Source organism: Prosopis cineraria, unplaced genomic scaffold, assembly GCF_029017545.1.
Source record: "Prosopis cineraria cultivar Desert tree isolate PC_DT_omini unplaced genomic scaffold, ASM2901754v1 PC6, whole genome shotgun sequence".
NCBI classification, from domain to species: domain Eukaryota; kingdom Viridiplantae; phylum Streptophyta; class Magnoliopsida; order Fabales; family Fabaceae; genus Prosopis; species Prosopis cineraria.
This window is the reverse complement of record NW_026555337.1, coordinates 8,556,979-8,572,024: the sequence shown is the minus strand read 5'-3', so window position 1 is coordinate 8,572,024 and position 15,046 is coordinate 8,556,979. Positions and strand designations below refer to the sequence as shown.

The 15,046-nt window shown below is 35.7% G+C and overlaps 1 protein-coding gene and 1 pseudogene across 1 annotated transcript; one reads left to right on the top strand and one right to left on the bottom strand.

Moving 5' to 3' along the window:
- Positions 1–614: 614 nt before the first annotated feature.
- On the top strand, positions 615–1,904 carry LOC129314488 (uncharacterized; annotated as a pseudogene).
- A 1,478-nt stretch (positions 1,905–3,382) lies between these two features.
- On the bottom strand, positions 3,383–9,694 carry LOC129313379 (uncharacterized). The gene is made up of 7 exons (XM_054956411.1): positions 7,660–9,694; positions 5,950–6,040; positions 5,496–5,653; positions 5,358–5,409; positions 5,181–5,263; positions 4,932–5,025; positions 3,383–4,350 (listed from the first exon to the last, which is right to left on the bottom strand). Exons 1-7 carry the CDS (start codon positions 9,328–9,330, stop codon positions 3,752–3,754), a joined length of 2,748 nt encoding a protein of 915 aa, XP_054812386.1. The 5' UTR covers positions 9,331–9,694; the 3' UTR covers positions 3,383–3,751.
- Positions 9,695–15,046: the final 5,352 nt, after the last annotated feature.

Sequence of the window (15,046 nt, the reverse complement as noted above, 5' to 3'; positions counted from 1 at the left end):
TAGCTTTGATCCTCTCCATAACCTCTCTTAATACATTCCTCCATAACCAATTATATTTATCCATTTAATTATTCATTTAATTTAATGATGTTAAAGTGTTAATTATGGTAATAAAATAAATATACTATTCATTTAATAATTTTTATCAATAAGCATTATAAAGTTATTCTCAAAAGCACTTAAGTAATAGTGGTAAATAATTTATTTATTTTAATATTATAATTAGCAATTTGATACTATTAAATTAAATAAATAATTATGATTAGATATAAAGGGATGTATTCAAGGAGGGTATGTTGAGGATCCACGCTTACATTTCAATCAAACTGACTCAACCATGGATTCTCGCAACATCCCTCCTTTTTTAAACACCCACATCAACCCTGCATGAAAATTCCTTTTTTAAACACCCACATTAAAAACCCATTCTGTCTCGTTTCTTCTTCTGCTATATCCAGCAAAGATCGTTGCTTTTTTTCTGTTTCTTAATTTTCTTCTACTAGGTTGGAGAAAACCCACGCTGTGTTTTTCTTCTCTCCAAAGATCCTTGTGGTTTTTTTTTTTCCCTCTGTTCTTTGTTTTCAGATGCAGAAACTCCACTTTGAAATTTTCACATTCCAAGGTTGTTCGGCGGGCATGACGACATATACTGTCTCTTCCTAGGGAGCTTGAACAATTTAAACGTTCTCAATAAGCAATATGGGTTGACAAAGGGGACCAACGAGGCCAGGTTTGTGATTGAAGCTTACAAGACTCTTAGAGACAGCGGTCCTTACCCTGCAGATCAAGTGGTGAAGGATCTTGATGGCAGCTTTGCCTTTGTTGTCTATGACAGCAAGGTTGGAAGCGTTTTCGCTGCGCTGGTATGCCTTCCAATCTTCCATAGACCATGTTTGCCAGAGCAACCAGTTAATCTGCGCCTACACCCAACCAGATCATAAAGAAGGCTGGAAATATTTGGGATATAGAAAGATAATTTAAAGTTGGTTTCAGAGCTCAGATGGTGGAGTGAAGCTGTATTAGGGAATCGCAGCAGATGGATCTGTAGTTATCTCTGATGATCTTGAAGTCATAAAAGAGGGGTGTGCCAAATCCTTTGCTCCCTTCCCAGCAGGTACAATTCGGTGCACTGAAGATAAGTAGACTAAGACAGCCATACTTACATGTCCACCTGATCTGTTCTTACTGATATATAAACTTAAGTAACCTTAAGTAGTCTTCCTCTCTTGACTTCACTTCACACTAGTGTACAGGGTAAGGATGTGTAAGGGGCTGGCTAGAGATATTCAATTTCTTCTAAGAAAAGTAACGGAAAATGGATAGAGATGAACGTGGTGGTTGTAACTTGCATGTTGTGCAGGGCGTATGTTTCACAGTGAAGGAGGACTGATGAGCTTTTAGCATCCAATGAATAAGGTAAAGGCAATGCCAAGGATTGACAGTGAAGGTGTCATGTGTGGGGCCCACTTCAAGGTTGACAAGTTCACCAGACTCAAACAGCATTCCTCGCGTTGGAAGTGAGACTAATTGGATGGATTGGGACCAGCACTAAGTACTTACATATTACATTACGCTGTCTTTTATGATAGCCATAGAGCTAGGTCCCACTAGAATAGGACCTACATCTCCACTAACTGTTCTGTAGAATGATGAGTTATGGGCTTGGAATGTAAATTAAAGGAAAAAAGATGGTCTTGCAGCCTTACAATCACGTGTGAGCCTCTCATCCTCATCCTTACCTAACAAAATCACCCCCCCCCCCCACACTCTTCTTGCTTTTGAGCTTGTTTTCATGTTGTGATGTTCTCTCATAATGTCAAGTTTCCTTCTGAATGTAAATTGTTGGGGTGGCTTTTCTTACATATTGTTCATGCTGCAGTATTGACAGCAAACCTGGTTACCTTAGTGGCTTTCTGGTGATTACTCATAGAGTATGCCAGCTTGTCACGCGTTCAATTCCCGGTACGTCATCTGAGTGTGCATGCAAAAAGTATTGACAGCAAAGGTGTAACTAAACATACTGATAATTCACTTTGGTTGAGTTGATTAACGAAGTCAGTATTGGCAAAGTATGTTTCATTCATTGAGAGGGACACATAATGGAAAACTATTGAGTTAGAGAGCAGCACCCGCAAAAGAGGCCACAGGCCATATCAAGAGTTAAAATGTGCAGAAGATGATACTATCAGCAACTGATTTCTAAATGTGGTTCAAATCTCGCTATCTATAAATTACTTGCAAATAAATCTTTCAGTATTCACATCAAGAGTGGTATTTAAATTCGCATCCTTGTAATTTTAGTTGCATCCTTATCAATTAGGCTAATAACTCTTGATAAATGGCAACCTGTCTCAATTTTTGTTTTCAAAATTGTGTACCAACTTGTGTCCCATCTAGCCCACTTGAGAATTATAAAAAGTTAAATGTAGGTGGCTTCTAGTGTTGCTGAAAAGTTCTATATATATGTATATGTATATGTGATTTATAAATGATTTGACCTATTATATAGATCTTTTCTCTTTGTTTTTTTTTTTTTTTGAGTACGTGAATTTTTTTTAGTTCGATATTTTCTCGTTTATCAATAATACAATTATTTATCTGTACCTTGTACAGTATAAATGATAGAGTCAAAAATAACCTGTGATCCTTAAAATTAGATAAGCCGGTCAACTAGGACATGTGATTGATGTTTTAGCCTTTTCTAGCTCTTTGATGTTTTGTCCTTAACGGCATTTGATCCCATTTCTCCCATTTCAACCACAACAGAAACATTGCTCGTCTGATTTCTGGCTTTCTGCATTCTTCATTCTCGTCATTGATTTTGAAGTTGAAACCAGCCAGGTACTCCCTTTCATCATATTCATGCTCTTGTCTTTTGTCATCTCCAAAGCTCGTCTTTCTTTCAGATTATTTATAACCTATCGTTGATAGACGCAAAGGAATGAAATCACACCTTTAATTCCATGCCATTCGTTGTGTTATTACATAGAAAGAAGCAACAGCATCAGCAAGTTTAATTGCTTCATTCTTGCTATGGCCAATACATTTGTGTTTTATTTCATTTTATGTTAATTATCAAACAACTCGATAAATTGTTCCGGTTCGATCCCTCTCACAGCTGATTTTAATTCCGTAGTGTTGATGAAAATATTACTGATGGAGATGATTTAATTTCTTCAACTTGAACATCTATTATTACTGTCTCACACCTTCCTAATCATTTACAGATTGCAGATCGATAATCCCTAATAAAATGTCGTGTCTAGTTTCAGCAAAGATGGAGAGGCATGTTATGTCTCCTGCTATATATTCTCAAACACCTCCATTTGTGCTGTGCCCTTGCATTACTCTACATTCCCGATTACACAACAAAACTGCAAACTAGTGTGAAAGAATCTTCATTGACATTGTAATTCAATAAGCTTTTCCCATTCTCATTACTCTACATTTCCCGATTGCATGAACCCAACCGGTTTCTAAATTCCTGCTGTACTTTTTTTCTTCTTTTTTTTTCTCTTTTTCCTTTTAACAATTTCTCTTCCCGCTTCCTGCACCAACCGGAGTGGCGACCTATCTCCTCATCCGATAAGCACAAGGCAAGGAAGGAAATGGAAACCCCTCTACCATTACAAATCTCACCCAATATCTCTCTGTACAAATCTTCAACTAATGGAGAAAGTGAAATCTACCACCTTCTGAGATGAAAATCATCCATCCAATTCTCTCCCCATCGTTCTTTATCACCTCTTCATTATATCCGAAGCGGCAATCCAAAATTTTGGAAAGTTCTAATTTCCCCTCGAAGGCCAGCAGTTACAATCACCATACCCCAGGCTGACATGTTTTGGCTTACCCCGCTGGAGAGATCCGTGCTGACACGAGGGGTTCGGTTCCTTGCAGCTACAACAAGCTTTTCTTCCGGCCATGTCGCAGAAATTCTATCAAAGAAGTAATCGTTTGTTGTGCTAGCAATCGTTCCATGAAGAGGACTGTTGGTGCATCCTGATGCTGATTGTGAACCATCAGTACCAAAAATTTCCTCCACCGGTGTAGGAGGATGATTGGCGGACATGACATCATCCAGAATATTATCATCCCCGGTCTGTTCTCCAGAGAAAGTATCCGCCATTTCCCAAGCATCACCCATACCGGGCCAAGGAATCGCCACTGAAACATCTTTACAGTGAAAATGTTCATAAGATTGTGTTACAGTGACACCTTTGCTCCGGTTAGGCCTGCAATCAGCTTCATTTTTCCATATATATACATGGGAATCCTCACTTGCTGAGATTACATATTTACCATTTGCTGTGAGAGAGGCAGAAATCTGGCTATTTGAGTTACGAAATCCTGCACAGCACTAACATCAGTTTATTCTGAAACTGAAACCAGAATGAAAACATTGTGAACAAACCATATCCACACAAACTTCATATCAACCTGAAGAAAGCTAGAAAAAAGATATTCACTGAGAAAGAAAAGAATAATGAGACAAATAAAGAAATTCTCACCCCAAAAGAAATCTCCACACTACACCGCAACCAACCCTAGAACATATGACAGCGATAAAACATGGATGCATAAACTATATTAAGAGTATAAACAAATGCTTGCCTTTAGAATATTGCAATATCTAAACAAAATAATAACCAAAAGAAAAAACTATGTAAATGCAAAGACTACTTGACATTTGCTGCCAGTATAGTTTTACTGCTTAGAATCAATTGGAGGAGAAAACTCAGTAGCTGAAGTCACTGATAATAAACTCGACCTCTCCCAACTAAACCAGAAAAACCATACATAGTCTAAATTATGACCAGATCATATCATAGTATTAAATCCAAAAACCTCCATTCAGATTAAAATAATTTACTAAAAATTGATATCCTAACTCATTATATTATTTTTACTAATATAAGTTTCAATCTTACCTTTGAACTTGTGGACCAGATCAACACCATCAACCACCCGAATCCTTGAATCAGCAGACGTGATAAGTACTTCCGAAGAACTTCCCGGGGCAAACTGTTCACAAAAATCAAGAAGAAAAACATTAGCTGCGGGGTTAACAGTCAAAGAAAATATAACAGCTCATGCACTCTTCTGTTATTTTTCCCTCTCGAAAACCAGAAGTGGCTGATGTTGATTTCATATAACACGGCTATTAAGCCATTATATACCTGGAAGCCAGTGATTTTCTTGTGATGTGATTTCTTCTTCTTGTTCTGCAAATTGATTTGACTTTTCTGTTGCAACTTATTATCTGAATGAAATTTGAAAACAATATTACAATCAGTGATCTTACAATCATCATAATGCAGCCTAAAATTCAGAATAAGAGGAGTCACTAAAAGTACCAGATGTATCATATAAATGGCAGCTACCCTTGTAAGAACCAACTAATGCACCCTGCAAAAACCAGCAACCTTTACTTTATTACAAGTTACAAAGTCAACTTTGGAAGCTTGAAATGATGCATGTTAACCATTGACGACCTGCCCATCAGATGTATAGCAAGCCGCAGTGACCATCTCATGTAGATCAGTATAATCAACAACTTGACGATCAGGAATGCTCCATATGCGAACTTTAGAATCCAGTGATCCACTAATGAAGTATCTATCATCAACAGGATTAAACTGGATGCAGGTTACTGTGTCCAGCCAGAAAAGGATTGAAGGAAAAGGTATATATTAGCAAGAAACAGAGGATGGGAAAGAAATAGAACTGCTTTCATTTATAAGTTTAACCAACTTAATAAATGTGAAAGAACTCATAAAAATTCAATTCTACATTAAAATATTCCAAACTGTTTCACAGTGAAGCACCATGCTACGATAAAATATGCACTCCATAGAAGGGAGTGCGCATGTAAGTATATGAAATCTACTAGAACAAGGGAAAACAAAAATCAGGGCACGTTAAGACATAATAACTGCATGTACTCACCAAAGTCACTGTGTGAAAAAACTTTCAAACAAGTCTCGCTAGTCAAGTGCCACAGCCGCACTGTTTTGTCCATAGAAGATGAGAGCAAATGCTGATCATAAGGGACAATGAAAATGTATTACCAGAATTATCTAAAAATACAAGCTACTGTCCCACGTTTCTTAAAGATAAAGCAATGCTTAATGACAATATCACTTGGGATAAACAGAGTAGCTCAGGAAAATCTCCACAGAAATAATTAGATAAATCCCTTGGAGCTTTTAAATCACATGTTCTAAACTTGCTATCACATCTAAGATCTAGTAACTTGAAATACAATCATTCTAATTCCTGGATGTTACCAACTTGTATAAAAGATAAGCCATAAATACGGGTGCAAGATTCTAAACCTGTCAAAATCATTTCAATTGTACAAAAAATGGGATTTCGCTTAAATAACAAAATTGTAAATGTATTTAAAATCAAATTGAGCACCAGAAAAGGATAATTTTGTAGCCTTTAAAAGGAAACGTCCTAAGTTGAGACTCAAGCATTTTTTTCTAACAAATATTAAATACAGGACAATAGGAGAAAACACAGTAGATAATGATAGAATATATTGGTAAGCCTCCGCTCCTATGAAGATAATAAAGCTCACAAAGGGAAAACCGACAAATTGACCAAAATTTTAAGCTTACACCAAGCTAAGCCCAACCGTTATGTAGTTCAAACATCAACAAGCTAATAATCCAACTAAGATACAAACAAAAGCTTCACACAGGAGTTGTGGACCTGAACACCTTTTTGTTCTTTTTGGTATCCTAAACAGAACATTTCAGTTCCCTAAACCTACAGCCACTATCATTATTTCTATAGTTCAATGTAGCAGTTATTGACATACTGGATATATCCATCGCATAGAATATTTCACTATTCATCAGAAGTTATTATGGAATCTTTACATGGCCAACACCAGAAGCCATCGAGTTCAATTAAACAAGCAAGCTATCTAACATTGTTGTCAAAAGCCTTTCTAATGAAGGTTTAGAATTACAACATGGGGCTACGAAACCAATTGTAAACCAAACTAGAATTGTGTGGGGGGGGAAGTTCCACTTCTAGCTGAAACCAGAACTTTCACTTGTACTAGGATTCGTATTAAAAAAAAAAAAACTTGGGACCACAGTAACAAGAATGACCCCAAAACCTGGGTTGCAATAACAAGCACTGTTGGAGGTAGTGAACAAATGCCACCCATAACTGAGACCGACAGCAAAACGACAAAAGCCTTAACCCTAACAAAATGTATGAAACATTATTTCATTGTTTTCAGGAAAAACATGCAGGAACAAAACTGCTAGTCGCGTAATTGAATTGAGAGCATACAAGAAAACTTCAACATCAACAGTATAAATAATATTCCAACGTGAAACTTAAAATCCATATTATTATCAGTTCAAGGTTATCCACCACTCAAGAACGTATATCAGTGAATCATGAAACTCTATTCTTTAGAATATAGATAGAAAAGCAGAGAACTCAGTCTAAGCACATCCTTCACTGGAACCTATGATAATAGTATAATATAGGAAACTATATATATATTGTTAATAAATGAGACGAGTATGCCTAAAACATGATAAAGTAGTACCATATAATCGTACTAACTAGACATTGAAAGAACTGATGCATATTCAGAATTAGACATATCATAAAAGAAAAGAAGCTAACCTGAGACTTGGACCAAGATAGGTCAAGGACATCATCAAGATGGCCTTGGAATGAGCAAATGGGTTTTTCTGTGAGTGCAAAAATGGTTTCTGGCACCATTAATTGGTCCAAGCTCAACGATTTTCTGCTTATGGATGACCTTCCCCTTCTCTTCTTGTCTGGATGATTGTCCATTGCAGGGGAGAGCAGAGTTCGCTCTGGCGACCCATTCACAACAAACAACATGTTCATGTTCCCATCTTCTGCTTTCTCCATCAGCAGCTCCCCCTTCCTCTCTGACTCCACAACTTGCCAAACATGTATCACACAATCCTCACCTGCACTGGCAAGATATTTTCCATCCAAACTAAACTTAATGCTCCATATAGATCCATTATGAGCCTGTATTTCCTGGCTTTTGTAAAGTCCTGTAAGCTCTTTGCAAGACTTCCCGTACTGCCTAACCCGTACTCTCTCAGGCCCATGAAATGAACCATCCTGACTATCATCCGTTGCTGAGCTTGACCGGCGCCCACCCTTCTCAGATGAGGTATCTCTTTCATCACTGCTTCGTCTCTCTTTGTAACCCGTCATGGTGCTTGCAACACTCTTTATACTCTTAAACCAACCCACCTTCTTCTTTGGCTTGGAACCCCCTTCACTACCACCACTCGCATTAGAATCTACATTATCCTTATTTCCCTCCTCAACATTTTGCCGTCTCATTAATTCTTGAACTATTGGAGAGTGTCCAACTGTCATCTCAAATTCCTCCATGGTCAACTGCCTTCCAGTCCCCACTTCTTTGAGTTTGCTCCACGTTCCGTCTTCCCTGACCTCCTTGACCACAAACTCCTTCCCATTATCAAGATCTCTTATCGTACACACTTGTTCATTCACCCGGTCAACCCCATTACAGTCCACAACCTCCTCTACATCCCCACCAGCAATTTCCGAAACGGACACCACCAAACTATGACCGAAATCCAGACTCAAGTTCGAGGATTCGCTTTGAATTTCATCCACCCTTCTACAATTTTTCCCAGAAGGCGGCTTATTAAGGGAAGCGGCACTAGCAACGGGTGATCCATTACCATTAACTCCCCTTGACTTAACGACGACATTACGGTTATTTACAAATGAACCGGTCTCAGGCGCGACCGAATGAATCGAAAGAATTGAAGAAGACGAACAAAAAGAAGACATATTACAACGATCATGAGACTGACCAGACACAGACAAGTCACTGCGATCCGCTGCACCGTCTGATTTCGATCGGAATATGCCGGTGGAGCAACCGGAACTTGCGGGCTGTTGTTGATGGCTCAAGTGATCGGACGAAACCGATCGCCCAAACTCTCCATTGCCCACTTCTCTAAGATCAGCGGCGGATGCAGGCTTTCCCCGTGACAATGATGGGTCGCCGCTGAGGCCCATCTCGCGGAGGAGACGGGTCCGGCGTTCCGACACCGAGGAGGGTTCGGAGATCCATATATCGTACTTGGACATGGCGACTGGGAATTTGGGGACAGGGAATGGTTGGGTCGAAGCAACATAATTGGGAGAGTTGGAATAGGAGTCATTATCGTCGTCGGAGTTGGAAGTGGAACAAGAACACGATGAGGAAACTAATCGGTCGTGGGACTCGTAGAAGCACTCGTCTTCGTCCTCTTCGTCCCCGGCTCTGCTCATCGTTTATTGGGCATTCCCATTTGAATGAAAATGCCCAGAAATCGATCAGATCAGAATGGGATTTCGTCGGAGTAGATACCTGAGAAGTAAGAGCTATAGTATTGGGGTTGGATCTGCAGCGCTATTGGTGCGCTGAGGAAGAGTAAATTGGTGCGAAAGCAATAGGAAGAAGGGATCGGACAAGAAAGGGGACGAAACCAGGCGAGTTTTTGGCTTAGAACTCAGATCCAATGAGAGAGTGTGAGTAAGCGAGAGGGATTGGGAACGAAGCCCTATGCTATTGTTGCTGGGTTGTGTGGGGGCGTTGGGGTTTGGCGAGCAATGATTTTTGCGGAGAGGGAGGGAAGGAGGATTTCTTTTCAATATAAAATGTCTCAGAAAGTGGAAACGAAATTTCTTTTGGATTTTAGGATGCAGATGGAAATTAAAATAGTCAAGGGAAATTGAGACTTTGTTTGGCTTTTATTTCTTCGCATACATATTTCCCTTTCAAGAATACAACCGGAGGAGGACGAGAATGGTAGGGTGATTCTACCGTTTGGAATAACTTGTTTGTAGGGTAATACCATTTCATTTACATAAACTTTGGCCCGCAAATAAGGAATTGTGGCTCTTCTTTTCTCATGTCAAACAAAAAAAAAAAAAGTAAGAATGATACATTTGTTAAAATAAAAATACCAACACAATCCTTTGGTTACAGGAACTTATATTATATTTAATGTATCATCGCGTCTCAGACAAAATTACTATATTTTAATTGAGGTTAAAATTTCATGCTTTTAATATGCAATAATTATTATACAGTAAAAATTAACACAATAGAAATAAATATTAAAAAAAGTTATTTCTTATTTTTATCAAATCTCATTGTGACCCCTAATTTAATCATATTTAGGTCAGTATATCCATTTAATGTGTCACGCTTATAGTTTTAATTTTCATTTTCATTGTGATCATGCAACCATGTTAAAACGTGTACTAATACTAAAGGAATTACTTATATCCAACTTTCTTTATTGGCAATTTATTTTTTTATGGCAAGCTAAACCGCCCTTGTACTGAATTCTAATCTCCAAGGATAAAAATTCCTTTCTTTTCATTATCGCAATGCATGTATACTATCCAATATAAGATAAAATCCGAGGTAACTTTATACCAAATCAAATTGGATTCTTTCTAACAGAAATATCAAATTAGATTCTTTCAGCCAGAGAAGGTTGAGATAAATGGATATTAATTTGAGGGTGATTTTCCCGTCCCATTTTTTTTCCATACTTTTTAGTAACCAAGAGTGTTTTTGAGGGTTCCAGCAAGATCTGTCCTTCACAATATTATCTAAGTAGAATTACGTTAAAATCTCACACAAAAAAATTAATTATTATAAAATTCATTATCAACTAATAGAAGGCCATTTACAGCTCTATAAATGACTTTACACTATTAGAGAAATGGAATTTAGCAAGGGACTATGCCATTTTTCCTCACTAAAACTATGTCATTTTTCCTCGCTAAATTTGTAGTCGCTAAATTTAGTGAGAGATCGTATTTTCCTTGCTAGTTAGCGAGAGATTTAGAAAGGGATTCAATCTCTCTCTAATTTTTAACGAAAGCTACATCCCTTGTTAATACTATTCAAAATTCAAGAATTTTAGTTAGGGATTAATCCCTTGCTAGTCCCTTACTAAATATGTTTATATTTAAAAATGATAATGTCATGCCACCTGCTATATGTGTGTCAACTTGTAACATGTTACTAACAACTTTGTGTCTCGTCAATCGCCCGTCACTTACCATCTCATACCCTATCACCCATTACATGTGTGACAACTCGTAACATGCCATTATCCACCTTACGCCATGTCACTTGCTCGTTATCATGTCACGCATTCATTATGTTTATGCCAAAGATAAGACTTAAATTTTTGATCTCATGCCTTATGCTCTCATTTTTTGTCAATTGAATTAGAAGGCACTTGCAATCATTATGTAAAAAATTAAATATATATTATTCAACTACATAAATATGTCAAATAATATATTATAAAAATATACACATATATACATATTAAATTTATTTTCAATTATTAATATGTTAAACATATTTATATTTTATTTAAATTATTCTTTATATTATATGTTTAATAAAATATTATTTCATTAATGAAAATCAACTTAAAATAAAAAATATTAAATATTAAACAATTTTATTATGAATATTTTACTTAATTTTAAATTTAATTTTTATTGTTAAATAAAAATAATTAAATGTATAATTAAAAGTAATGCCAAAGGTTAAATTTTTTTAAGGATAAAATTTCTCGCTAAATCCCTCACTAATTATCTTATTTTAGAAAGAAATTGATAATTTATCTTTAATTGTCTTATTTTAGATAGGGATCAGTAATCTTTAGCTACTTTCCTCACTAATTATCTTATTTTAGAGAGAGATTGATAGTTCCTTACTATTTTTCTGGCTAATTTTAAGTCAAACTGCATAATCAACATTCATTACAAATTTCTTCACTAATTTAGTATTTTAGAGAGAAGTAAAAGATCCATTGCTACATTTTCTTACTAATTTACATCTTTCTAATAGTGTAATGTCAGTTGAAATCTTGTAATAATTAATTTTCCTGTGTGAAACTTGTATGTAATTTTTTCTATTAATTAAGAGAAAATTTAAAGGATAGATCATTCCTAATTAAATTTGATTCATGTTCAAAATTAAATTAAGATTTAGATATTGATCAATAAGTCATTTTAAATATTAGGATCCTTAACCATCACGCCAGTTCGATTTATTCTGCATGTTAGAAGAACCACAATGAATTCAGCTAGATGAATGATTTGTGTAATAGTTGATGAAGCACATTGGAATGAATTCAAGGAAATTAAATAGGAACAACATGGGGTACATGATTAAGGTGAAAGTACTATAGGGTGATGTAGATCTATGTCCAGCCAACAAATAAAGGTTCTGATGTTTACAAGTTGTTGTGCTTCTTCTTCAAAGGGGTGTTGCAATTTAGAGGGGCACCATAATTATGTCTTGGATTAGCAATGCCACAACCAGATTTTGTTGTCTTTTGGGGAATTCAAAGTTTAATTGCTAGACACACCAAAATTATAAAGTCACTAAAGCTAAGGTTTTTAGGGACACTTAATCATGCTTGTTGGGGACAAGATATAAAGATAAAGCCACCATGTATCATGCTTTAACTCACTGTAACTTTGAAATTAAGTCATTTCTTTCGTCTTTGCTTCCTAAAGCTCACCTGAATCATCCCCACTTTTACTTACTTTACCATTCACATTACTATATCTCTTTTGTTTTACATATATACTCTTGCTCTCATCAAAGAAAACTGTTCAATTCTTAATTAATTATAGATTTATAGTATTTGTTTACCATGAATTAAAGCCAAACGACCGAGAGACAAATTTAATTCAGAACATGTTTCATATTCGTTTTTAAATGCTGAGATCGGATGTGAATATATCAGTTACTTGTTTTTTAATAAGTTCGTACGTAATTATTGCGCAATGAAAATTTTGATGGAGCAGAATAAAATAAAACGAAATCGTGTATCATAATAATGAGATTCTCAAATTGACAAAAGTCCCGTATTTAAAACAGTTCGAGTGATAAAGACAATTATTGAAGTGGGATCTGATAAGACATGGATATGAAGTGGACAGGGTTAATAATCATTTCGAAGCAGGGTAAAAAAAAATGACGGTGGGAGATTAATTAGGCAACATATAGAATGTGTAAATTATTTGAAGAAAATGTGTATAATGAAATCGGAATTAAATAAAATGAAAAAATGTATAATGGGGGATATAATAAAAAGGAATTAAAAAAAAGAAAGAAAGAAAGAAAGAATGACTTTATAGGTCAAGAGAACATGGAGACAAATAAAGAGGAATCAAGGCGCAACAAGTGCAAAATTAATCAACACATGCTCGCATATTCCTTCCACACTGCTGACATTTATTCCCCCACTTCCTTCTTCTTTGCTTCCTCTTAATCTCTTGATCATCTCTATTATTAGATCCCCATTTGGTTATCAATCATGTACACACGTTTGCATTGGTTCGGTTGATGAAGGGTTAGCTTATATTTCAAAATACAATAAACGTGTTTGGTTGTTAATAACGAAGGTAATAGAATGGATATAGGAATACTAATTACCATGAACCTGTTTGCTACGTGGTTGATTAGAGCGGAAACGGGATGGGATTGAGGTTGACATCAACTTGGAGGAGGGGACAGGTTGATGACAAGGTTGAGGGTAATATAGTCGGTGCAAGGATTTGATGTTAGTCATGAGAGTCATGATTCATAAAGTATTTTGTGAGTATCATGATTCTAGTAAACTCGGTAATGAACCAGTGAAAAAGGTGATGTCAAAATGAATGTATTATGAGTCTCATGTGGAAAAGTTTTATGAATGAAATTAAATTTATAAGTTTGAAAAATTTTCTTACCTGATGGGCTGGATTTTTGAAATGATTTATCTGTTTAGGCTCTTGTGCTAGTAACATTAAAATTGTCAAATGCCTATGAGTACATTGTTTTGCACCTTTTGAGCTATGAAACCTGTCGTAGCTGTGGCTATTAGTCAGTGATCTGTGATCACAAGAAAACATGAGGAATACAATATCACGTTAGTGTGATCATTACTTAACCGTAACAGTACTTTTTATTCAGTGGCAAGAAGGGGTTTTTTTTTTTGTCAACAATTTTTTTATCATTTTTTCAGTGTATTCTGTTATGTGGATCAAGTTTCCTCCTAGGAATTTTGTTTCTTAAGTGGAAAAAAAAAACATTTGCAATTACAATTATCAAAATTCTTTAATTGAAGTATGACAAGTGTTGTAGACGATTAACGCATTTTTCTTGCAACTCAATATTAAAGGGATTTTTTTTCACCAATTGAATCATCTGGTCTGTAGAAGTTACATGCGTTGAATTGAATCTCCATTAATCACAGTCAAGTCAAATAAAACCTATTTGAAGGATAAAGCATTTCCAGTGCTTTCCTTTTTCATTCACGAGAAGAACCTAGAATCCTTTTTCTTTTTCTTTTTTAATTTGGGTTCCATGAACCTCAAAGCTTATTTAAGAATATTGGAAATTTATACCACACGAACTCACAAACAAACAAATGTTAACTACATGATTGGATTTAAAAAAAAAAAAACTTCCCACGTTATAGATTTATCAAAGAAATATAACGCGACTCTTTCATACATAGAAGAATATTCTTTGCATGATACCATTTCTGCTAATAAACAAATGAAATAGAAAAATCAGACCCATAAAACTAAAATTCCACTAGTTGTCTAACTCGAGAAGTTCTGATTTTGCCGGCCCGTGTTTATTCGCAGTCCACAATAATTAAAAATAGAAAAAATAAAAAAGGTCATTGAACTTAAAATTAGTGATGCTCATGTACTCAACTCTTAATTCTAATTTAAATTAATTACAACGAAATTGAAATTGCATGACTTCATGTGGCGCTTGAACTTACGTGGATCACACCATCTCTTTATTTTAAGTTTATTATTACGAAAACATAGAAAAGCCAACAATAATTTACAGTAGCTAAAATTAAAATTAAAAAAAAAACTCCAATCAAATTTTACACAACATTTATTCATGGACAACGACGTTGGTTCCTTGATGCTTTGTGATTGTATAATTAGCAAA

Bases quoted from the DNA above. Each gene is read 5' to 3' on its own strand.
- LOC129313379 (XM_054956411.1), bottom strand. From the start codon at position 9,330: ATGAGCAGAGCCGGGGACGAAGAGGACGAAGACGAGTGCTTCTACGAG. The intron at 5,410-5,495 runs GTCGTCAATGGT...TGGTTTTTGCAG, and splicing joins GCTATACATCTGATGGGCAG to GGTGCATTAGTTGGTTCTTA. The intron at 5,026-5,180 runs GTATATAATGGC...TTTTGTGAACAG, and splicing joins AGAAAATCACTGGCTTCCAG to TTTGCCCCGGGAAGTTCTTC.